Source organism: Lepidochelys olivacea, assembly GCF_965140295.1.
Source record: "Lepidochelys olivacea isolate rLepOli2 genome assembly, chromosome: 8".
Lineage (NCBI taxonomy): Eukaryota > Metazoa > Chordata > Testudines > Cheloniidae > Lepidochelys > Lepidochelys olivacea.
Window position 1 is genome coordinate 103,274,199 of NC_140418.1, and position 24,270 is coordinate 103,298,468.

The 24,270-nt window shown below is 48.2% G+C and overlaps 1 protein-coding gene across 1 annotated transcript; it reads right to left on the reverse strand.

Moving 5' to 3' along the window:
* Positions 1-746: 746 nt before the first annotated feature.
* RAD54L (RAD54 like) lies at positions 747-23,361 on the reverse strand. Its single transcript, XM_084636604.1, has 18 exons — positions 23,175-23,361; positions 22,975-23,061; positions 21,459-21,578; positions 20,821-20,881; positions 18,558-18,693; positions 17,361-17,430; positions 15,011-15,299; positions 14,294-14,418; positions 12,686-12,836; positions 10,646-10,772; positions 8,988-9,062; positions 8,592-8,722; positions 5,536-5,646; positions 4,995-5,118; positions 4,564-4,642; positions 4,279-4,458; positions 3,028-3,191; positions 747-1,309 (listed from the first exon to the last, which is right to left on the reverse strand). The coding sequence occupies exons 1-18, from the start codon at positions 23,175-23,177 to the stop codon at positions 1,108-1,110; spliced, it is 2,235 nt and encodes a 744-aa protein (XP_084492730.1). The 5' UTR covers positions 23,178-23,361; the 3' UTR covers positions 747-1,107.
* Between the last annotated feature and the right edge of the window lie 909 nt (positions 23,362-24,270).

Consider the following 24,270-nt stretch of genomic DNA (forward strand, 5'->3'; position numbering starts at 1 on the left):
CAAAGCCAGTGCACTGGCCCTTCTTATTTTTGGCCCATACAGAGATCCCCATTGCATGAGACCCTTCAGTACAACAAAAAGCTTTTGCTTGCAACCATTTTACCCTTGGAGGGAAGTCCTTTCTTAGGCTCTGCTTTTGTTAACTTGTATTGATTTAATGCATACACTTATTTTATAAAAATGTTTTAAACAGAACAGTTTGCTTGTCCTTCAGCAACTTTATTTTTTAAAATATAGTTGAGTAGAAATTTTGGTACATTAGGGACTATTCTTTTACTGCATTGTAGAAAAATGATCTTGCTAAAATGATGCCAACACAAATTAGAGAGTTGTTTCCGCCAAGATTTTCAAAGCGAAGAGTGATTTTAATGGGGCCTGACTGATGCGCTTTCTGAAAATCAGGCCCTTGGGAGGTGTCTCAGACTGGGCCATCCAGAAGCACAAGTCATTTAGACCCAAGTTTTTCAAAAATGGCTTAAGTTGGATTGATCTTGAGATGAATGATGATATTTCCCAGAGCTGTCTACTACATAATATAGGTAAACACTGCCGGCTGATTCCAGATCTCATCAGTGCCTATGCATTCACTATCTAGACTGTAAACTGTGGCTCTGAGAAAAAAATCTTGAGTAGGTGGTAGCTGCACACGGAAAACCAGATCTGCAGCCAGGAATTAACCTACACATGAAGATGGAACTTGTTTTTTTGTAATGTGACTTAGGTAAATAAAAAGACGATACAAAGTGTGAACTGGATCTTGCGTGTGCTCTCACAGATGCAGAACGGGTTATGGCTTGACGCTATTACAATAGGTCCTAAGTTAGACTGAAGCACATCGCTTCACAAGCCAAACAGCTCTTTCTCCAGTACACGTTATAGACACAAGAGTGGCACAGATAATACCTCGTGCTTCCTGCTGTCCCACGTACAGTTTAACAATTTGCTCAAGACCTACCAATTTCTTGGTGGAAGAAAACAGAACCACCGTTCTGGATCCAGATAACAGCACAGGCTGCATTATCAGACCTCTGCTTTGAAAGTGATTGAAGTGAGCTTGATTGACTTCCACAGGAGCCTTCCCTCACCCCCACCATCGGAGACGCATCGTCAGGGAATCCCTCGCTGCTCCTCGTGGGAATGGTGATGGAACGTGAAGCTGACAGCAGCATCCCATGTGGCCTTCAGCACAGAGTCCTGGAGCCCACGCTTGTCAGCACAGTGGTTCCACTGGGAGAGGTCAGAGGTGCAGTCAGAGCCTTCAGGAGGAGGCTTTACCTGGTGGCCATTCACACAGCGGCGACACTTAATCCTAAAACACAAAGATGGTAAAACAAAGGTGAGGACCAGGGCACATTCTACACCTGCTGGGCTAGGTACAGAATCCTAGCGTTTCAGATTTGGGCGAAAGGGTGTACAATTAATGGAGATGGCATCAACGACCAGAGTGCACTTCATCAACATTTGGGTTAGCCAGTTCCCATTTGTCTAACAATCGGCCCAACAAAAAGCCCAGGCAAAATCAAGTGTCTAATCTGCGTGCACACGTACCATAACAGCATGTACAAATGACCGGAGACACGTGACTGGTCATTTAGTCTTTCTTGGTTACCATGATTCCATTTGGAAAATCTGGGCTTTTATTTTCAAAGCACCCTAGGCTCCACATGTGAACGTTTATACATACAATGAAAGTGTTATAATAAAATCCATCCAAATTCAGGCAAATCATGGGAAAAGAGGTGAACTACATGAAACCAGCAGTGGCTCCAAAGGGAGTTGAGAAAGTGCTTCATTTAGAAGGTAAACAATACTCTCTTTAGTTTACTCAGAGCAGTAAGACCTCAAACCTAATCACCTGTAAAATCCTAGGTCAGAAACAGAGCATGTGTGTAGACTTGAATTACAAGTCAGTTTACAAAATCATCCTTTTACCTTCCAGGACCTACATACTTTGGTAATTCCCTTGCATCACACCTAAGGACATCACAATCTCTCAGCCCAGCACAGCTGTTTTAAGTGGTTATGGTGGAGCGGGTTTTAAATAAGGAATCCTGAACTCAGGACTCGGCAGATAACAAAGGAAGGATCTGATTTTCATACATTTACACAGGGTGAATTGTCAGTTTGTATATAAAATTGTTCTTGGTTTGGAATCACTACCTATGGCAATGAACGTCGACTGGCCTCCCAAGGGAAGTGGTGGACGCCCCACTGTGCATTTAAAACCAGACAAGCCATTTGTTAAATGCACAATGGGTAACAATCTTACAGTGTTGGGGGCGGGGGGGAAAGAAGGGGCAGATGATCAAATAGGGATCTTCCATCCCTGGACTTTCTGTGCTTGAAAAGCTTTGGGAAATTAAAAATAACTTTCACTTCCCCGTGATATCTTACAGCCTCTCACCCTCCCAAGGATGTAGGTGGATGCATCAGCAGGGGTGGTTTGAGTACTTGTCTGATAATAGAAACTTCCATGACAAAATGAGAGGGTGAGTAGGAAGTGTCCGTTTCCTTATGATTTATGGAGTGTTGGAAATGGAAGTCCACCCTAGACACTCTCCTCTCCTCTCCCTCCCCATCAATAGAGAGGAAGACGGTCACTTGGTTAGGGCACTAACCTAGGATGTGAGGGTCCCAGGTTTAATTCCCTGCTCTGACACAGATTTCCCATGGGACCTTCAGTTAGTCACATAGCGTCTCTGTGCCTCAGTTTCCCCTTTGTACAATGCGGATAATAGCCCTGCCTTGCCTCACAGGAGTGTTATGAGAATAAATCCATTAAAGATCATGAAGTGCTTTGAAATCTACTAATGAGACATTCTGTGTAATATAATTATCTTCCTGCTGTACCAGCAACTTCTGAATCAGCAGATCAATAACTTCACGAGCCTGAATGGTTCACTAAGAAGTTCTCAGCGAACCAGAGGGCTTGCATCTCCACCTACAGCCTCTGTGTTAGTCATGAAGTCAGCCCTGTTTATGCCATGGTCATTGGCTCTCCTAACCCATCAGTGTTTATAAACGTACTTGTCATGGGTATCGCTGGCTGTGGTCTCGTTCAACGTGAACAGCTCCTTCAGCTCCCCTAGCGAGAAGTGCCTCTCCACATCCTGCTCCTCATCCACCACGCAGCTGCTGAGTGCCTTCTTGTGGGTCTGACGCTGGAAAATCTTCTCCTCAATTGTTCCTGTCTATGAGAGAGGACGGCCAGTGGGATTAAGGGCAGCATGGAGAAGGCTAAAACTGGGATCTGGCCAGTACGCTGGGATTAAGCCTTTATCTGTATAAAAAGTACCATGGGGTCTTTACTGGCCAGAGGTTCAATTCCACCTCCTCCAGCTGCCCAGAGCCACCTTGCTGGGGGCACAGGTTCAGTACAGAATCCAAGGGACGCATCATCACCACTACCTCATGCAGTGCCCTCAGAGGGCTACCAGCACTGACCCAGCCCAATCCCGCTTATCTTGCGACGTGACACGATCACAACATGAGCTGATGCGGCCGCAGGCTGCAGTAAAGAGGCGACATGCAGGAAAACCAATCAGAGTACACAACTGCTACACGATGACACCAGGGTTTGGAACTGCTGCTAGAGATTCCCCTTCAGCGGCATGGTCCCAAGGGCCCTGCTGGTGGGAACGCAGTGGCTGTGGAGGGCAATGCTGTGCCACGGGGGTGGCTGGCAGAGGAGAGGGAGTGGTTAAAGCTCTGAATAGGGACTCGCAGATTCTGCCATCAGCCCAGTTAGTATGGCAGTCCTGGGCCTTGTGGGCTGCGGTATCACAGTTGCACGGATACCCCTGAGAACAGGCATGTAGGAATTCCAACACCCTTTCAATGGGGGAGGGGGGCGGGGGTTTTCGTTCATAACAACCAATGGGAGCACATCTATGGGAGCAGCTGTAGGGATCTACTACAATTATGGGAATATGGTGCCCTGCCAACAGCCACGTCTATACCCTGCCACAAAAGATTCATGTCTTATTTATAAAGCTTCGGTCACTTCTATTTCCCCATAAGCCAGCCACCATTAAAGAGCCAGGGCCCAAAAGCAATCCCATTGAAATCAATGGCTTAACTCTCATTGGCTTCCATGGCAGAAGATTTGAGGCCTGATGTAATCAAGTGCAATCCACGCCACATGGCTACAGACACTACAAGGTTCTAAGCCACAGCGTCTCTTTCCAGTTGCAAGGTCAATTATTCTACAGTATAATCAACTGCAGACTAGACTATAATCCATGTCTCGACAGGGTTAAAAGGTAACTCCGGACTCACTGAGAGCAACCTGTAGATGTAGCAGGTCTTCTTCTGGCCGTCTCGCCACACTCGAGCCATGGCTTGTTCGTCATTGGCCGGATTCCAGTCTGGGTCGAACATGATGAGTCTGTTTGCCCCAATCAAGTTCAAGCCGCAGCCACCTGCTTTGCTGCTCAACATGAAGACAAACTCAGGGCTCTGTGGGGCAAGACATACTTAGATTAAATCCCTGCCAGCTGTCACATGATCACACCTGCGAAGACTGGCAGGACCAATGACATGGGTCCGGGAAGCTCTACTTACCGAGAGGCTGTTAAACCGCTCTACGATCTTTGCTCTCTTTTTAATGGACATGGTGCCATCCAGTCGGACATATAAATACCTGTCACAGGACAACAGGATGGTTAATGGGATCAGATCATCATAGCCTTTTAATAGCCCTGATTTTACAATGATAAAACCCAAGAAGAACAGAAACAGTTCTGCAAATGGCCTTGTGTTTGAGTGTCACGCTGTAGGCCTCTATAGAAATGGACAGAACTGTTCTGCTGACTCACCCTGGAAGCCAGACCTGATGGGTCACATTTAGTTCCATTTCCAGGGCCTCCCTCTGAGGCTAGAGTTCAGAACAGGAGGTCTTGCAGGGAAAAACCTAAAGAACAGCCACCTGAGGCTAAGGTTTATGTTCCAAGTATAGTCCTGCAATAGTTACATCAGTAAGACCAACGACAAACCTCCTAGTCCTGCAGAGCTTCTCAAAGAGGTCCAGTGTTTGGGTGTAATTGGAGACCAGGACTACCTTGTCATTGCTGGTGCTTCTAGTCACAGCCAGGATGTAGTCCAACACCAGCATCTTTCCTGGAAGGAAGAAAAGTGAACATGTTGTTAAAAACATCCCATTGCCAATATGTAGGGAGGCAGCACAGTCCAGTGGACAGAGCATTGGACTATCAGTCAGGAGACCTGGGCTCTATTCCTAGCTTTGCCTCTCTGTGACCTTGGGCAAGCTACTTAATTGCTGTGTACCTCAGTTTCCTTATCTGAATAATGGGGAAAATATTTACCCACCTCTATAAAATGCTTTGAGATCTACAGATGAAGTGAGTATTAACTGGGTTAGAAAGGACACATGCAGAGATGTACACAAGATCAGCCTCTTCCTAAGAGGTCACCCCAAAGTATCCCTGGTCATGCATAAGATTCCATGCTCCCTGTTGCAGGGGGCCACCCTCTCTCAAGCAATCAATTCACACAGCAGAGTTACAGTGTGGTTACCTGACAGCTGGGGCTCCAGGGACTTGGGACTGTAGCCAGTAGGGAACAATTCCAGTGCTCCTGCAAACCCTTCCTCCTCCTCCACACACTTCTCGTAGATCAGGGCAGGGTCTGAAGAACAAACAAAATCTGGAAACCACTGTGGCTTTGAAGTTTGCAGAGCTCCCCCCTGAGGAGGGAAGCATGACTGCGATGGCACCAAGATGACTGCGTCCTTGTCAATGTACTGACTGTATAGTTACATATAAACGCAGGATGAGAGTCACCCACCCCCACTGGCCTGTCCATCTGGCTCCCAGATCTGCTGCTACAGCTTCCTCCCTCCCCAATCTTACTTCATATCCTACTGCCAGGATCACTCCTTCAAACACTCAGCAGCCAGGGAGTTGCATGATGACCGTGCTCCCAAGGCAAAAGGAAGGAGAGTTTGGCATTGCTAAATGACCACCTCTCAGGTCAGCTGAGGAGCAGCACTGATGGGCTCTGTAAGGAGCACGTGCATTCCAATCTGGCCAGAAGGATGGAGGTTAAAGCTGGGAGACATCAGGGGAAAACCCAAGAGCTCCAACAGAATCACGGATCACGTACTGGGGAAAATAACCAGCTTAAAGCATTTTCTGTGGGTGGGCCTCAGGGAGACCCACAGCAGGTAGCTCCGTTTACAAAGGACTTTCTGTTGCACCTAGCAGCAGTAGTAATGCATGGTTCTCTTGCCAGACCCTTGTATTACACTAACTGGTCACCATAACAGGTTGGTAAAAATCACTATGCGGCACTGATATTGCTCGGGTCACAGAATTTGTAGATGTCTCATATGGAGTCTGGTAACCACCTTTCTGTACACAGTGCTATAAAATCTCTCCTGGCCAGAGGCAAAACCCTTTCACATGTAAAGGGTTAAGAAGCTAAGGTAACCTCGCTGCTGGCACCTGATCCAAAATGACCAGTGAGGGGACAAGATACTTTCAAATCTGGGGGGTGGGGGGAAGAGACGGGACGGGACAAAGAGTTGTCTGTCTGTCTGTGTGATGCTTTTGCCGGGAACAGATCAGAAATCCAAGCCTTCCAACTCCTGTTAAGTTAGTAAGTAATCTAGTTAGAAAATGAGTTAGGTTTTCTTTTGTGTAATGGCTGGTAAAATAAGCTGTGCTGGAGGGAATGTACATTTCTGTTTTTGTGTCTTTTTGTAACTTAAGGTTTTGCCTAGAGGGATTCTCTGTTTTGATTACCCTGTAAGGTATTTACCATCCTGATTTTACAGAGGTGATTCTTTTACCTTTTCTTTAATTAAAATTCTTCTTTTTTAAGATCCTGATTGATTTTTCATTGTTCTTAAGATCCAAGGGTTTGGGTCCGTGTTCACCTGTACCAATGGGTGAGGATTTTTATCAAGCCTTCCCCAGGAAAGGGGGTGTAGGGCTTGGGGGGATATTTTGGGGGGAAGACGTCTCCAAGTGGGCTCTTTCCCTGTTCTTTGTTTAAAACGCTTGGTGGTGGCAGCATACGGTTCAAGGCCAAGGCAAAGTTTGTACCTTGGGGAAGTTTTTAACCTAAGCTGGTAAGAATAAGCTTAGGGGGTCTTGCATCTGTACCCTAGAGTTCAGAGCAGGGAAGGAACCCTGACAGAGTCCATTACCCTCGAAGGCCAGGAGAGTCTCCAGACGCAGGAAGTACAAGATACCGATCGAATACTACAACGGTTCTTAGCCAAGAGGCTGCAGAGCAGCAGTACATTGGTCCCTCTGCATTGTCTTCCTCTTTCTCTAGAAGCCCAATCCAGTTATGGACCCAAAAATCACCTGCACGCCTCACAGCAGCTTGCTGTTTCCATAAAGCAAGCTGACAACCTCCTGGGTCTTCCCCCACCCCAGGAAAAGGGTCAGTTGTGTGAAAGAGCAGCACCAGGGAAGGAAGCAGCTGCCTCCAGAGGGCGCCACAGAAGAGCATGGCAATGGTGATTAGGGCTCTAACTTTGCATCCACTGGAGTTCTAGCACCAATTTCAATGGAAGCAGGACTGGGTTCTAAATGACCCTGGTTGGCTTCCCCTCTTCCTCTGCATCAAGTTCAACCTCCTCATCCTCACTTCAATGGCATCACAACTCTTCCCTGCCTACAGTTGTACCCTTGTCTCGCCCAGCACCCCCTCTCGCCTCTCCTCCACCTACCTGGCTCTGGTTTCCTTCTCCCACCTGTAGTTTTGCTCCTCTCCGGTATGCCACCCCTTCTGCTGAGAACTGTCTCCCATTCTCTAGCCATCAAATTTTCTCCATCCTTTCCCAGCTCAGCACCTACTTCTGCAGGATCTCCGACAGTGTCTCTGAGTGCCTGGGGCTGAGTGGGTACATCCTTGTCATGATGTACCTACCGCGTAGGGCTGGGCAGGAAACGGGTTTTCTGTTCTGCAAATATTCTTGAGAGTTTAAAAATTCTTCCCACCCAAAATGGCGAAGAAAAATCAAAATCTCAAAATTTTTTTGAGCCAAAAAACCAAAAAAGGTTTTTGGTTCAACTCAATCGAAATGTTTCCTTTTGATTTCGACCTTTTTTTCATTAATGAAAGTTTCAAAAGAAAAAGTCGTTTTGAACCAGAAAAACAGAATATTTGGTTTAGACATTTTCAAAATTTTTTCCCCAAAAACATTCCGTGTCGGGGGAGTCATCAGAACCAACCCTGCTTCACAAACAGTTTCTATCTCAACGAATTGGAATTTTTCAATGACAAAATCTTTAGTCAAAAAAATTCCCCACCACCCTACTGCTGGCTGTATTTGAGTGAAGCAATGTTGCCCTATAGTGGCTGGACCTCTTAGCACTCCTAGCCACAGGAAATCTCTTTTGGGTCAAGTGACAGCGACCTGTGAGAGTCAGGAGGCTCAAGGGTCTAGTTCCAGCTCTCCAGATGTGGGGGTGATTTATACAGGGAGTTGCATCAGATGGAGTCATTACATTACAAGCTCTTTGGAGCAGAGAGCTGGGCTTAAGTGTTTCGTGAAGCTCTGCATCCAATGCTCTGTAGATAATACAATAATAGCATTAAATCAACCTCTCACTCACGGTTACAGAGCTTCTTCAGGGACGTGATGGAGGAGAGAGACGACACGCTGATCTTCCCCTCCTTCAGCTCTTCGGCTGGCTTCGCTTGCTTCAGGAAGTGTTTGTACAGCTCAGTCTGCAGAGGTGTCAGCCTGAAACAGAACAGGGGGCTTAGCACAGTGCGGCAGGTCTGGGAAGATCCACAAGCTGATCTCAATCTTCCTCCTCCATCTCTACTATAGTTTGTTTGGGCCACAGAAACACACCTCTCTCTGGGGAGAGCCTTAGTCCTACACAGATTCCATGACGAGACACCACTAAAATCCAAGACCCGAAAGTCAAGACTATTTTTTGTGAGTTTAGCCTTTACTTTTGTTCTCTCTTTTCTGTCCTTGATTTGGGCAAACTGTCCCATACCTGCAGCAAACCACCTGCTCGATTTTCACAGGTAGGTATTTGGACAGGATATCTGAAGTTCTCCTGATCAAACATCTGCAATGAAGGAAATGGGGATTAGAAACACAGATGACATGAAGAACAAAAAGCCATTGGTGAACTGCAGTATTGTCCCTGACTAACATGACTGTGCAAGTCCCTTACAATCTAGGCCCGCAGTGCCTGAGAAAATGCTTCACACCTCTATCTTGGCAGGTGTGATCAGCCGGGATGGGTGTATTCTTGGGTCCTACATGCAGACGGGGGCAGGTGTTTCTAGGCTGAGGGTTCTCTGCTGTGGAAGTGTTCCACAGTGCAGTTCTACCATTCTCTCTCATGTGCTGCCTTGACTATAGGCACCACTGATTTCAATTAATCTTTGACCTCCGTGTCCTCTCTCCTTGCTTTTGTATCATGATTCCAGGATGAGCGAGTTACTGAAACCTGGGTGTGCACACTGAATGGGGGATAGTGGGGAACTCCCCAAGCAGGAGAGACTGAACAGACCCCAGAGCACCAGCTTCAAATCCCCTTCACCATGAACAAAAGCAGGGGCCCGCAGGATCATAAGGAGTCCCTTCTACCCCTCCCAGCCACATGTTTCACTGAGCCTTTTTACTGCCAGGCCGTGTCAAGGTCATGGCCAATTTTGCAGAGCGGCCGTACCGTGTGAAATTAAATTGACCGTGAATATAAACTGCTCTATGGCATTTGCAATGGTTGCAAAAGCTTATATAGAACCAAGACTTCAGCAACATTGTGAATGCCGAGGAGACTCTAGTTAGGGCTCTTCTGCTGTCAATCAGTTACCTGTCAAAGATTTCGTTAGCGTGGTTGCTTACGATTCATAATCAGAAAAGTAACGGTGTAAAAAAATGAAACCATCTTACAGTGTCACTGAGTGGACAGAACACTGACTGGGACTTAGGAGTCCTGGGTTCTATTCCTAGCTCTGCTACTGGCCTGCTGGGTGACCTGGGGCAAGTCATTTTCCTGCTCCGTGCCTCAGTTTCCCCATCTGTAAAATGGGGATAATGATACTGACCTCCTTCGTAAAACACTTTGAGATCAGCTGACAAAACATGCTAGATAAGAACTAAGTATTAATAATACTCAAGAGATTTACTCCTAGTGCCACAACATCTTACCTAACTGGCATGAATATGGTTTATTCTTGTGAGCCCCACAGAGCCAACACAGCTATGAGAGTGAGCTGGGTTCTGTTCTGCCTCATGTATCATCATGAGAGTTGACAGCCGTCTTAGTTGTCAAATCTTTATCGTAAGGGTTGATGCAAGAAGCAGAAGGAAAACAGTGGGATGCTAAGGCACCAGATGGAGTTGGAAACATGGGACAATTAGAAAAATCGTCCTTTGATTTGTAATCTGAATACACGGTGATGAACTGGGATTAGCAGGAACCATGAGTGTCATTCTGACAATCCCTTTGCAGAGTATAACTGCACATTAAATATATTCCTTATGTCTTAGTGTTAATAGGGCTTTATTGACTCATCAGCTATTCAATGCACAAAACTCGCAACAGGACTTGTTCCGACACCGTACTGGAATCTTCAAAAATGGCTGTACGTGGGAAGGGGTTTATGCTTCGCTTTCTGGGGAGAGGATGTTAGAACTCACCTGTTCACAATGCTGATCAGTTCTTTGAGTCGCTCCTCCCCTTTATGCCTCTCCGCTTCACTTGCATCTGCATCCCTGCCTTTTAGGATAGGGATTTCAAAATGCTTTTTAAACTCCTGCGCTGTCCCTGTCCAAAACAGAGGGGAAAGGTCAAATGTTACAACAGCATCTCATCTGCAGGCATGTGGGCCTTTGACAGAAAAGTGGATTTCCCCTCCACCCCAGGCACTGCCAGAGGGTTGTGGGCCCTGGATGGAAACACTTCAACCCTAGCTTTTAACACGTAAACCCTAGCTTGTCACATCAGAAATAATTCAGACAATGCTGGTGAATGTGAGCAACAGAATAATATTTAACATTTATACAGCATTTCCATCCCCAAAAGACTTTACAAGTATAATTAACCCTAACCCCCAAAAGGTATTAGCCCCATATTATAGCTTGGGAAACTGAGGCACAAATAGGTTCCATGAGTTGCCGAAGACACGGGCCAATCGATCACGTTGCCGCCCTGTGCTAAGTCCCCAAGCCAAATCAAAACTCATGGAGAAAAAGAAGAGGAAATAAAAACACCTTCTATCCCCATCCCTTCCTCCCTCTGATGAAATTCTGGAGGCAGAATCAGACACAGCCCACATATTGCTCTTGGCCTGGGGAGAGAGTTCTGTGCATGAAGAAGGGATAGATTTAATGCCATGCCATTATGTTTCACAACAAAGAGACCAGGGCCCTCAGAATAACAACAAAACATAAAAGACTGATCTATGGTTGGTTTATTTATTCTTGCCCTTGAACAGAATGTGGCCTTTCTGGGACAAGCCTTCGCCCTCCCTGCCAGACAGCATCAGAGCCAATCTGAACCTGTTGATGCAGTGGAGAACATAAAATGCCAACAGATTAGTTATATGCTTTGCTCTTCAAATAAACCAGACCATGGACTACCAAGGGCACTGGACACAAGACGGAGCCCAGAGACGGAATGTTTTAATCTGCAGAAGCAGCCATAAGAAGCATTAGATCCGCCAGCAAGGAGGAAAAAGAAACAAATCAAATCATGCCTCTGTTCAAACACTTTTCTCCTTTCCCCTGTAAATAGGGTGACGAGGTGAACCCCAGATTCACAAGCTTCCTCATCTTTGTCCCAAAGATGTCCCAAACCAAAACCCTGGATGTGACCACCACTGGACTAAGAAATCAAGAGGAAGGGTGGTCTTGTGGTTAAGGCAGTAGGCTGGGACTCCAGATCAATGTTCAGTTCCCAGCTCTGACACACAATCCCCCTGTGACCCACGGCAAGTCCCTTTATCTGTCTGTGTCTTGGTTCCCCATCTGTGAAATGGGCATAATTAAGCCTTCCTTTGTCTGCCTACTCTATTTAGCTTGTAAGTTCTTTGGGGGCAAGGACTGTTTGTTACTACGAATGAGTACAGCACCTAGCACATTGGGGCCCAATCTAGTTGGTGACTAGACACTACTGGACTACAGGTACTATAAACGAGGATAATGCTCAGATTCACATTTGAACTTTGCAGTTCAGGGCCATCACGAAGGCCAGTGCTGCTAACTTCTCCAGCACTGGTGGCTGGGGGAGGTCCCTGCCAGATAGGCCACCTGCCTCTTGATTCACAGTTTAGTCTTGAGAAAAGAAGACTGATGGGGGTCTTGATAACAGTCTTCAACATGTTGAAGGCTGTTATAATGAGGACGATGACCACTTGTTCTCCAGGTCCACTGAAGGCAGGAGAAGAAGTAATGGGCTTAATTTGTAGCAAGGGAGATTTAGGTTAGATATTAGGAAAAACATTCTAACTTGAAGGGTAATTAAGCTCTGGAACAGGCTTCCAAGAGAAATTGTGGACTCTCCCTCCTTGAAGGTTTTTAAGAGCAGGTTGGATAAACACCTGCCAGGGATGGTCTAGGTTTACCTGATCCTGCCTCAGCACAGAGGCCTGGACTTGATGATCTCTCAAGGTCCCTTCAAGCCCTACATTTTTATGGTTCTATAAGCTGCACAGGGGTTAACACCGTCACGCTCCTTACCTAGGATGCCCGAGTTAACGAAGTGCACCAAGCTGAAGTATTCAAGCAGGTCATTCTGAATGGGGGTCCCTGAGATGAGAACTCGCCGTGGTGTGTTTAAGCCGTCCAGAGCCTGGTATGTTTGGTTTTCAGAGTTCTTCAGCCTGTGACCCTAAAAAGAAAAAAAAAAGCAAACAGGAAATCCCATGGCACTTGGTGAGAGGAAGCAGGTCTGAGAGATCTCTGTCAACGCTGATTTATTTGAACTGTAAGTTTCTCAGGACAGGACTGTCTCTGTTCTGGGTATATACAGCACCTGCACTGCGAGGCCCTGCTCTATGACTAGTGCTACCCCTAGGTGCTACCCTAATAATAATTATTATATGGCCCAAATTAAGCAAACATTTCGTTTTCTAAAATGGGAACAATATCCCCTAGCTCCCAGCAATAGCCAGGATGGTTAATTTATCGCTATTTGTAAATTGCTGCAAGATCCTTGGCTGAAAGTTGCTACTCAAGGGCAAAACATTAAGGTGCCCAGATACCACGGGGTGGGGCACAGTATAAATACGTAGATAGAAAAGAATGTGCTCCACTTTCAGGATCATCTCAGTCTGCATTACAGCGGATACAGAACCAAGCCACCGAGTGTCACTAGCATTCAATGAAACTCCTCTAGGGGAGGCAGAGGAAGTAGTAAGTGCATGGGCAGAGTGCTGTACAGCTCCTCATTGGTCTGGGGCTGGGCACAGGCTTGCTTTGCTTGTTTTCCCTTCAGGAAAACGGAGCTCTAGCACAAATGTGAAGCTGGATACCGATACACAGCATCGGAGAACAAAAGGTTTGAATGGAACTGCATTTTACTCGTGTGAAGGCAGCTCCCGAAAAATCCAGCCCTCGCCGAGTAGAATCCAGCGCCTGGAGAGTACAAACTCGTTAGCCTAAGCAAGGATCACTCACCTTGCCTGTTCACACGTTCTCCCCCTGTATCGTCAGCCCCCCCATCCCCCTAGCAGTGCTAGGAGACCACTCAGAGGCTCCCCTTCAGGCATGCATTCGCACTTACAGCTCCTCCTGCTAGCCCAGTGCTCAGGAAAGAGATCCTTTCTCAGACACAAGAGTCCAGTAGGTCCTGATCCAACTTCCATGGATGTCAATGGACGTTTGGAGCAGGCCCTTTGTTCCCTAATCTTTACTGTGTTGTCGTCAGCACAGCCGACACTTGACCTTCTACTGTTTGGGGGACACAGGTCCAGCCTGATAATACACGCAATGTATACAACATATGGGAGGCAGCATAATCTAGTGGTCAGAGCAAAGGATTGGGGGTCATGAGACCTGACTTGCAGCATGAGCCTGGGTAAGTCATTTAGCCAATCTGTAACTCAGCTTCTCCATCTGTGAAGTGAGGACAATGCTACTGACTGCCCTTTGTACAGCACCCGGGAAGCTCTGGCTGAAAGGTGCCTGGGGCTGGATATTATCACACACTCCATTTGTGGGCTAGCAACCAAGAGCACTTCCAACACAAGGATGCAAATGCTGCCAGGCCGTTCTGATTATTTCTCCATATGAAAGCAGAAAAAGCTCAGCACGGGACTAAAGAAACACCAGCTGCCGTCTCTGTACCTCGTCACATATGACCAGCCCGACGCTCCCCTTCTGGAGAACTTCGGCGTGAAGGCGGAACGTCTCGTAGGAAATGATCAGGATGGGAGAAGGCACTCGCAAGCCACGCTGGTTCATAAAACCGGCTACAGGAAGGAAGAGGAAGACGTGAGCGGCACAGGGAATGGAAAAATATTTGAAAGCCAGGCAGAAGATAAGTTCAGGGGAGTCTTTCCATTTATTCCAACTGCTTTTGAGCAGACCCTAAACAAACCCATCTGAGACACTTCCCCTTTAGCATTCTGAGACGCTTCTCTCCAGTGGCTCCCTCCCCTGCAGGCCTTCTGCTTCCTCCTCTTCCGCTAATCGCCTCGTCCCTTCCCTTTACCTCCCACTCAACGCCCTTTGGTCCCTCCCTCAGCCTCCCATCCCCTGCCCTTTCCTGCGCTGGCTGCTCTCCAGCAGAGGAAGGCTCAGAAACCGCCCTAACCAAACACACCCATGTGAATCTCATTGGGGGGTGCACACCAGGAGATCATCCACTGAACCAACACAGAGATGTAGGGGCCTGAGCCAAAGACCACTGAAGTCAATGGAAAGACCCCCAGTGAATTCAGTGGGCTTTGGTTCAGGCCCTAGATCTTTACATCAGCTGTTGAAGTGTCTTTTCCTTCTGCTAGAAGACTCCCCTACAGACTGAGTGATAGACAAGCCAGCTGCATGTAGTTGCCTCCACACCTAGTTTACGGTCTATCTCGTCTTTGGAGCCTCCGTCGATGGCCAGTGGCTGAATCCTTCCTCCGAGCCATTTGCCAACTTCATTGTACCAGTTTTTAACCAGGCTGGAAGGAGAGACCACCATTGCCTTGTCGATTTCAGGCTTGCTGTCGGGACTCTGACGCAGCAGCGTCCACATCAGCGTGATGCACTGGAGGGTCTTGCCCAGACCCATCTCGTCAGCCATTATGCAACCATGGCTCCCAGGGATCCGCCGGCTCGTGACACATTCCCAAAGGAACTTCACCCCCTGCATGAAAAGGGGGGGCTTGTTGATTAGAATGGACTTGTGGATGCAGAACGAAAGCCGTGTGCAGTAACGCAGTCTCACTGCACTGTGGGTCTGAGGTTATCATACACAGTATCTCAGATGTACACAGCACAAAGGAACTGGAAGCACTATACTAACTATATAGAGGAATCCCCAGAGATGCTGCTGAAATGCAGCTACCTCTGGGGCGGACAAACCATACAACTGGTTAACAACGCATAGCAATGCTACACACCAGTTTGAGACAGGAAGTGAAGAAGTATCCAACTGAAATTACAAGGGAGACATTAGGCATGCAGAATTTGATTGCTCAGACTAGCACCTGCATACTGCACTGACAGGTAGATGAGGAACACCTAAGATGGTAATATATAGTTTGGCCCGGACACTGGGGCTACCATCCCTCCTCAGAAAAAGTGCCATGGGATCTTACTGACAAGTGGTCAGGATCTCTCCTGAAAGAGAGTGTCTCCAGCTATGCAGCTGGAGACAAGCACCGTGCTGGCTTACATGACTGGTCCAGTTTTGACTCAGAAAGGAGAACACAAGCTACAGAGCTGCCTAAACCAACCCCTGCAGGTCTCCCATCCAGGCACAAAGCTAATTTGACCCTACTTAGTTTGGAAGGTCATAAAAACTCACAGGTTGCACCCATACAGCCTCTGGTTATAAGTCTACCGCTGATAATGTCCTGTATCCATTATGATCCTGAACAGCTTATTAGGCACCTAGCCTGTTGTGTGGGGTTTTTTTGTTTTATTTTAACACATTAGCCCTGGGTTTTGCTGGTTCTGGTATTTAGGACAGGAGATATTTTTCACTGAAATGCATACACGCAGCTACACTGGCTGACTCAGGATCCAAATACATTACTGACAGCTGACATTTAGGAACAGAGATTTCAGAGCAAAGCTGTGCAGATAATTTATGGTTAGAGAGTCAAACAAGTTAACGTGCAATGATAAAAGGCCTTGACGTGTGGTTCTATCCTAAACAATGACTGTTGCACTAGGCACAGGGGGCTTTGTAAGCCAAGCTGGGCTCTTCCTGACTAGCATACCACACTATTAATACAAACCCTATGGAGGTGTGTTGCAGGTGAACACCTCTGTATAAATTCTTCAAGGTAAACAGAGATTGGAATTTAGGTCCCAAGCCTCAAGGAGCTCTGTGTAGTGCTCTATTCTGAGTTCCTTGCAGGATCTGTCTGTTCCTTACAGTTCTACTGATGATGCATGAGCTAGTGCAGAAGCCACCTCATTTGGCTCTGCGAGGCTAGACTGAAGTAATGAAAACTAAAGTGAGCAGGTCTGACACTGGGAGCAGATCTGTGGAGCGAGATGGTGTCATTTTTAGACAGTAACTTTTCTGATGTAACACATAACGTGGGGGAATATTACCATCAGGAAGCAGGTAGATTCACAGATTTTTAAGGCCCAGAAGTATGATCATCTAGTCTGACCTCCTGCATAACACAGGCCAGAGATTCAACCAAGGGATTCCTGCATCAAGCCCATAACTTGTGGTTGAGCGAGAACATATCTTGACTTCAAGACAGATAGATACCGTGTAAGTCTAATATAAACACATACACATCAGATGTGTGTATAGCAGGCCAGAATCCTAGCTAATATTACTTGGAAATTACAATCATTAATTGATCTCCTATAGTGATTTTTGGCTAAGGTCTAGCATAGTATCAGTTTAACATCCAACTGACCCTGAACCTATCTGAGTGTTTCTTACAGGGCCCAACCCCACAATATCTCAGCACTTTTGTATGGGGAATGGAATGTGCCACAGCAGAGGAACAATCTCTGTGGTCTAACAGGCCTTTGGCATATTTAAGGATGATCTTAAATCCATTCAGCTGCAGTTGCTATGACTATAGTTAGAAACAGATCTTCCTAGTGAAGGTAGCGGTTGGCTTTGTACATCCTCCCTCCACCCATCTGCCCAGAATTCTCTGTAAAGTTTAAGCACTTGAGGTGGAGATTAAGGAACTCCTGATGGCTCAAAGCAGTTTCCCACAAAACTCACTTCTCTCTGATGAGGCCGTAAAACGCGACTGAGAACGGGATCCACCACAACATGGATTGGCACTTTGTCCCTGCAGGAGGCAAACAAGAAAGGAGAGAGAGTAGAATGAATGCCCTGGTCCAGGCTTTTTTGGCTCACTCCTGTTCTGAGGACTCATGGTAAGTGGCACAAGGAAGGCGACTGCTAGCAATCCTTTCTGCTTTGCAAAGATCAACCACGTTAGGGACTTGGTACATGGTTGCCCCGACAGTTAAACACCACAGTGCCATTTTGCAGTCTAGGTGGAACCACGTTGTAATTGTGTCCCTGAATGCAAAGCTGGAACACAATTCAGATACAGAGCCCGCACCCACCACAATACCGGAATGGGTGGTGACCATGTCACAGGGCAGCCACATTATGACTAGATGCTGTGACTTGAGTACTTTTGTGACATAGATTAGTGCTAACCTGAAATATCCTGCAACTCCTAGATGAAGGTTGCAGGATATATCTAGCCTAGGTACTTATTACCATAACACCTGAGCACCTCACAATCTTTAATGTAGTTATCCTCACAACACTCCTGTGAGGCAGGGTAATGCTGTTATTCCCATTGTACAGAGGGGGAATAACTGACTTGCCCAAAGTCACAAATGCAGTCTATGGCAGAGTAGGGACTTGAATCCAGGTCTCCCCAATGCTAGGCTAGTGCCCTAACCATTGGACCATCCTACCTCTCTGACATACTGTTATTGGAAGTGAAGCAGTGGTTAGCAAAGATAGCCTCATCCCTGCAATGGGAGCATCAGTGACCACTCTAGGTAAGGTTGCCTGATGGTTCCCATTCTAATATCCAGTTTTTAGTTCCTCATTTTGGTTGGCTTGTACCTTAATGTTGACATATCCAGACTGAGCACTGAAACGTGCAACTGACAGGGAATAAAGCCCTCTTAGGAATGGACTGAAGTGTACAATGAGCCTTGGGCTTACCCACGAGTCAACCCCATGGGTAGAACACCACAAATGATCTAAGATGGATATGTTCCTTCCTTTGGTTACTATTGCTACAAGCTAGAGACATTCCAGAGCCACAAGGCTCAGAACCACATTTAACTCCAAAGTTCTGATCCAAATTCCCAAGGTTCAGAGCCTTTTGGGAATGGAAGACTAGCCAACGAGGTTGGAGCTACAATACCTGCTTTGTGGGTAACTCACTTGTCTATTTTCAGCTGGTCGTGTGCACTCAGCGGCGGGGGCTCATAAAGAACCAGAGCCCCTTCTTCAAAAGGGTCATGGAGAGCGCTCCTTACCCCTGTCCGTTTGATGCCCAGGGCCCTCAAGCCCAGTGACCCTGAAAACAATCACAGGCAGGATTCAAAGGAATGCCAGTTGCTTCCTCCCAGAAAAAACTGAGCCGCGCAAAAGGCTGAGAATTCAGACACAATCCACTGCCCTGAAGGAGGAGGCTCAACACGCTGTTTACAGTGCAGGTGTGATGCTGGCAGAATACAGATTCAAGAGGAAGCCAACGCTGCATGCACCAGCAGCTTAGATGTGCTCGACGAGCCAGCTGATGGATGGCTCTCTACGGGTGCGCTGAGAGGGAGGGCAGGGAGCCCTGTCCCCCACTGCACTCACACAGGGGCAGCAATAATCTGCGTGCAAAGTGTGGGGGAGCTCTGGGGGGGGGCAGGTTCACAGTCACAGCCCAACCCCCTCTGCACACGGGGTAACTCTGAGCTAGCTATGGGGGTGCTGACTACGTTCCCCGGCCAGCGCTGCAGGTGCATTACAGCTAATACAGGCACTTCCACAGCATTTGAGCGCTGACGATGCCCCTAGGCTCTCCAAGGCCATAACTTAGCCTTGTATAAGGACAAGCAGGGCCAAAGGCTGTACGTTCTAGGAGTTCAGTAAATATATAACTAGGCATCTCACAAACCACTGGCCCAAATCCTCCTCTCAGAAACCAATTCAGAGCTCAGTGGGAGTTGCATGCATTTATCCCAGGGTAGGATGTGACCATTAGCATCTACCTTTACAGCACTGCATTTAACAGTGGACTGCCATATCTTAGAAGGATATCACATAATCTACTGTTCTGTCATCCCCCTCTGCCGTGCGGTAGCAGGTGTTGTGGCCTTGCAGGTGAGCTTCCCGTTAAGAGTAGAAATTAGTGACTTGGATTCTGGGCATTTTCTTAGTGTAATTTATTTACACAGATACATCAGTCATGGAACAGAAGTGGGCATAAACAGCACACGGGGAAACCTCTCCTTTAGAAATCCTTGCCCAAACATCAGTGCCTGGTTCCCAGGAAGCAATTCTGCTCCAAGGATTGACTCTAGTTAGGGAGATTAAAATGAAGCATAATCTCCTGCTGCTTGCGACAGCTCCCCCAAAAGAACATTCAGCACAAAACAACAATCCAGCTTCTCTTAAAAGACTGCACACTGCTCCCCTGCTAAGAAAAGATGACTATGTATAACAGCGCCATCTAGTGAGTCCCACCATAAAAAAAAAGCTGTGCAGACACATACTACACCCTCTACAAATAAGGCTTAATTCCAACTTCCTTTCAAACCTGCTTTTTCAGCTGCTAACCACTGTATCAAATAAGTTCCTTTTGGGCTGGTAATTACCATACTTGGTCTCATTTAATAAAAACCCCACATTTGGACTAAAGTTTGAGTGAAACTGGTTGACCTGTTATTGAATCAAGGGAGAAAAAATGGTCCCATTTGTTCCAGTCAGAAGTTTGTGCACCACATATTTAAGAACAGCTGAAGCTATCAGACACAGCTTATTAAAAAGATCACCCCGAGACTTAAAGTATCAAGCCAAGTATAAAGAAAACTGGTGCACGCTTATTGGTTTCACATACATTGTTCCTCCGGTTAGTGATATTGGGGGTATTATTTAGACCAGTGGTTCCCAGACTTGTTCCGCCGCTTGTTCTGGGAAAGCCCCTGGCGGGCCGGGCCAGTTTGTTTACCTGCCACGTCCACACGTTCGGCCGATCGCAGCTGCAGCTCCCATTGGGCTGGAGCAGCGAACTGAGGCCACTGGGAGCCATGATCGGCCAAACCTGCGGACGTGGCAGGTAAACAAACCGGCCCGGCCCGCCAGGGGCTTTCCCTGCACAAGCGGCGGAACAAGTTTGGGAACCACTGATTTAGACTGTAAACTGTTTGGGCCAGAAACCTGTCTCGCAGTTTTGTTCTGTAACATGGTATGCAAGCCTATGGTACTTTGTAAAATATGTAACCGTCGTAATACAGAATCCAGTACTGAAATGTAGGATTATCCAAACTAAATATTAATAAGAAATAAGACTGCTTCCCTAATGGGGCTATATTTTTCTGTTCAAACTAACACATACAAAAGGAGGAAAATATCACTGTCTGACAAAACCAAAATGTCACCTTTTTCACAGGAGGCAGATTTGATACAGATCTGTTAAACCCCCTTCATTTACCTTGATAATTTGGAATGGGTATTTTGAAGGGTTTTGACAAAATGCTGCGGATAAATGCCTCCTAGGAATGGAGAAAGAAAAATATACATTAAAGTTATTTGCTATCAGAGATAGCTACATAACAGACAAAGAAGCCATTTGCTAAGGCCCCAATCCTGCAAAGTGGTGAGTGCTCCCAATTCCCACTGATGTTTCTGTCCCAGATATTTTAAAGTCATATTTAATATGTTTTCCCTCTGGACTCTCCAAAACATGAAACTGACTAATACCGCTTCATGTGATTAAACATCCTAGCATCATAAACTTCTTGCTTAAATACATCACTAATACTTGACTGCACCACTGAATATTTCCATAGGGAAGTTGTGTGAACTTCATTATGAATAAAGTGCCTGGTCCAGTGGGACCCTAAATTCAGGTGAGGCCTCTAGGTGCTACTATAACATAAATAATCATGCAAGCCCTCATTACGTGGAATTCCCATTGACTCAATGAGAGTTTTCGTAAGTGCACGTGTACAGATCATGCCCAAGATGTATAACCTAATAGAAGGGTGTGAGCCCTTCTGATCACAAATGTACAGTGAGCAACTACTCATTGGCATGTGCTGACAATATGCCCTCGAGCGATCCACTTACATGTTTGCTGCTATCAAGGCAGTGAGGTCGATTGGTCAATGGGGCCAACGGTTTCCGGAAAGGTGACACGTAACATTCCCAGCTCTGGCTCTCACTGCCAGCTTTCCGCTTCTTTAGAGTCTAAGAAAGAAAATCAGGACAGGCTGTGGATGATTTGGAGAGACCAACGCAGGATAAATGTATCACCGTCATGCTCTATAAGCATCTAACCACACAGACAATGAAGCCAGCCAGCTGAGTAAGTCTGAAAACAGAACATCATTACTCACTGCCATTGTAAGGACACTGCCAAGGTCGATGGGCCCAAAATTTTACCTACCTGGACGTGAATGTGTTTAAAATACTCCTCTAATTCTGAATATATCCATTAACCCCTCCCCATGCAGTATTTGGGTGCACATAGCAGAAATATGGGTCAGCAAAAATGCATTTGTTTTGTTTTCAGTTAGCAAACTTCCTTCACGAAAAAAAGTTAGCACCTCATGCTGGCCAGCACACTGATTATAGGGTTTTTAGCATCCCTATTGGCTCCTGATCAGAGTTCTTATTAGGGAAGCGAAAGGGCTGCAAATTTCAAGCTGAATGTTAGACACTCAGGAAAGTGACAAGACAAATACATATACATACATACATAGAGAGGTCAATGATTTATAATGATCCCATTCAAAACCATCTCTCCCTCCAGGGAGGGTATCTTTCTGAACAATATGCTCTGTAGCCCAAACGGAAGTTATGGATTTCATGCAGAAATCACGGGGTGAAGTTCTCTGACCTGTGTTATACACAGGGTCAGACTAGATGATCACAATAGTCCCTTCTGGCCTTAAAAAATCTATGAATCTATATTTCTGGTCATTTAGCCTCCCCCAGCACATCCAGTGATTCTCCTGGAGGGCGGGGGGTTGTTTCTATCCAAGAAGAGAGACCAACTCTACAGAGATACACATACTTTGACTTTTAAGATATGGTCCTGACCCAAACATCCCCAAACTCTAGTGAAGTCTGGATCTAAACTTTGGACCAGACCCTGGAGACCCACTGAATTCCATGGGACTTTATAAATGCTTTCTTAAAATGATGATCAGGTGCCAACGGCTAAATTCCCAGGGTCAGCATGTTTGGGGTCTCACTGTTTGTCTATAGAAACACCTGCCTAAACAACTGGGACTTGTCACTTGGTCTAACAGTGGAGCACCTTTGGCTCAGCCCGATTTCCAGTGGACGTGAATTCCATAATCCCAGCCCTCCACCGTGGGAACGCCCTGCCCATCATGCGCTGGGACCTGTGCTCTGTTGGCCAAAGCGTCACCGCTGAGCATCCCGGGAGGTGGCGGCTACTGAGAAAACTGGGCCTGTCCATGGGAGAGGGCACACAAGCAGGTCCTATGCATTTCTCAGCCCCGCCAAGGGAAGGCGCTACCCTTACAGCCCAGCCCAGGAGCGGGAAGGGCAGCAGCACTGGAAACAGACCTCTAGCCAGCCAGACAACAGAGGGGAAGGGGGGTGCGGAGCTCACCGCCTCGGGGTGCCAGTCCTCATCATCCTCCGAGTCATCGCCCCCCGGCTTCCTCTTGGCCAGCTGGCTGGGGGCCAGGCTTCTCCTCTGCAGGAAGGAAGGAGAGAGAGATGGCGATGAAGAAGTGCGGCAGCCCCACGGGAGTTGAGGGGAGGGGGTTTTGCCAGTGATTGCATGGGGGTGCTGCCCCTCCCCCTTACCATCGTAGGGGGCTACAGCAGCATCCAGCCCCACGCAGGGTGCAGCTCGGGATGGGAGGGGGTCGCTCAGGCCAAGCCGGGGAGGAGTGTGAATGGGGTATGGGGAGGGGGTCAGGCCAGGGGAGGGAGTAGGCAAGCTGGGGGCTGTATGGGGGAGGGGAGCACCCCAGGAGTCTGTATGGGGGGCAGGCAGATGTAGGGGGGTCACCCCAGGTTCGGGGTTCACACGCCGGGGGGGGCTGGCTGGGGGAGGGGCAGTATGGGGGGTCACCCCGGGTTCGGGGGTTCACACGCCGTGGGGGGGCTGGCTGGGGGAGGGGCAGTAGGGGGGGTCACCCCGGGTTCGGGGGTTCACACGCCGTGGGGGGGCTGGCTGGGGGAGGGGCAGTAGGGGGGGTCACCCCGGGTTCGGGGGTTCGCACGCCGGGGGGGCTGGCTGGGGGAGGGGCAGTAGGGGGGGGTCACCCCGGGTTCGGGGGTTCGCACGCCGGGGGGGCTGGCTGGGGGAGGGGCAGTATGGGGGGTCACCCCGGGTTCGGGGGTTCACACGCCGGGGGGGCTGGCTGGGGGAGGGGCAGTATGGGGGGTCACCCCGGGTTCGGGGGTTCACACGCCGTGGGGGGGCTGGCTGGGGGAGGGGCAGTAGGGGGGGTCACCCCGGGTTCGGGGGTTCGCACGCCGGGGGGGCTGGCTGGGGGAGGGGCAGTAGGGGGGGGTCACCCCGGGTTCGGGGGTTCGCACGCCGGGGGGGCTGGCTGCGGGCAGGCGGGGGGGTCACCCCTGGTTCGGGGGCTGGGTGGGTCCGGTCCGGCCCGTCCCCGTCTCCTCTCGGCGGCGCGGGGGGAGGGGGCGGGGCCCGGGTTCCCGGGCTCCTCGCTCTATCCCGAGCGGCCCCGCTCGCCGCCAGGCGCGGCCAATCGAGCGCCGATACCTGCCCGGCTTCGCCCCCATCGATCCGCTCCGGGCTCCTGCACCGCCTGCCAGGGCTCCGGGGGCGGGGCGGTGGGGGGACGGACAGACAGACAGAGAGGGGTGGGGAAGGGACAGGTGGGGAGGGGGGGACAGACATGGGGGGGGACAGACGGACAGACAGAGG

What these genes read in the sequence shown, in the direction of transcription:
- RAD54L (XM_084636604.1), bottom strand. An exon ending in ACCCATTCCAAATTATCAAG is followed by an intron (nt 18,694 to 20,820) that starts GTAAATGAAGGG and finishes GATTGTTTTCAG; the next exon opens with GGTCACTGGGCTTGAGGGCC. An exon ending in GAGCAGGTGGTTTGCTGCAG is followed by an intron (nt 8,723 to 8,987) that starts GTATGGGACAGT and finishes GTTCTGTTTCAG; the next exon opens with GCTGACACCTCTGCAGACTG.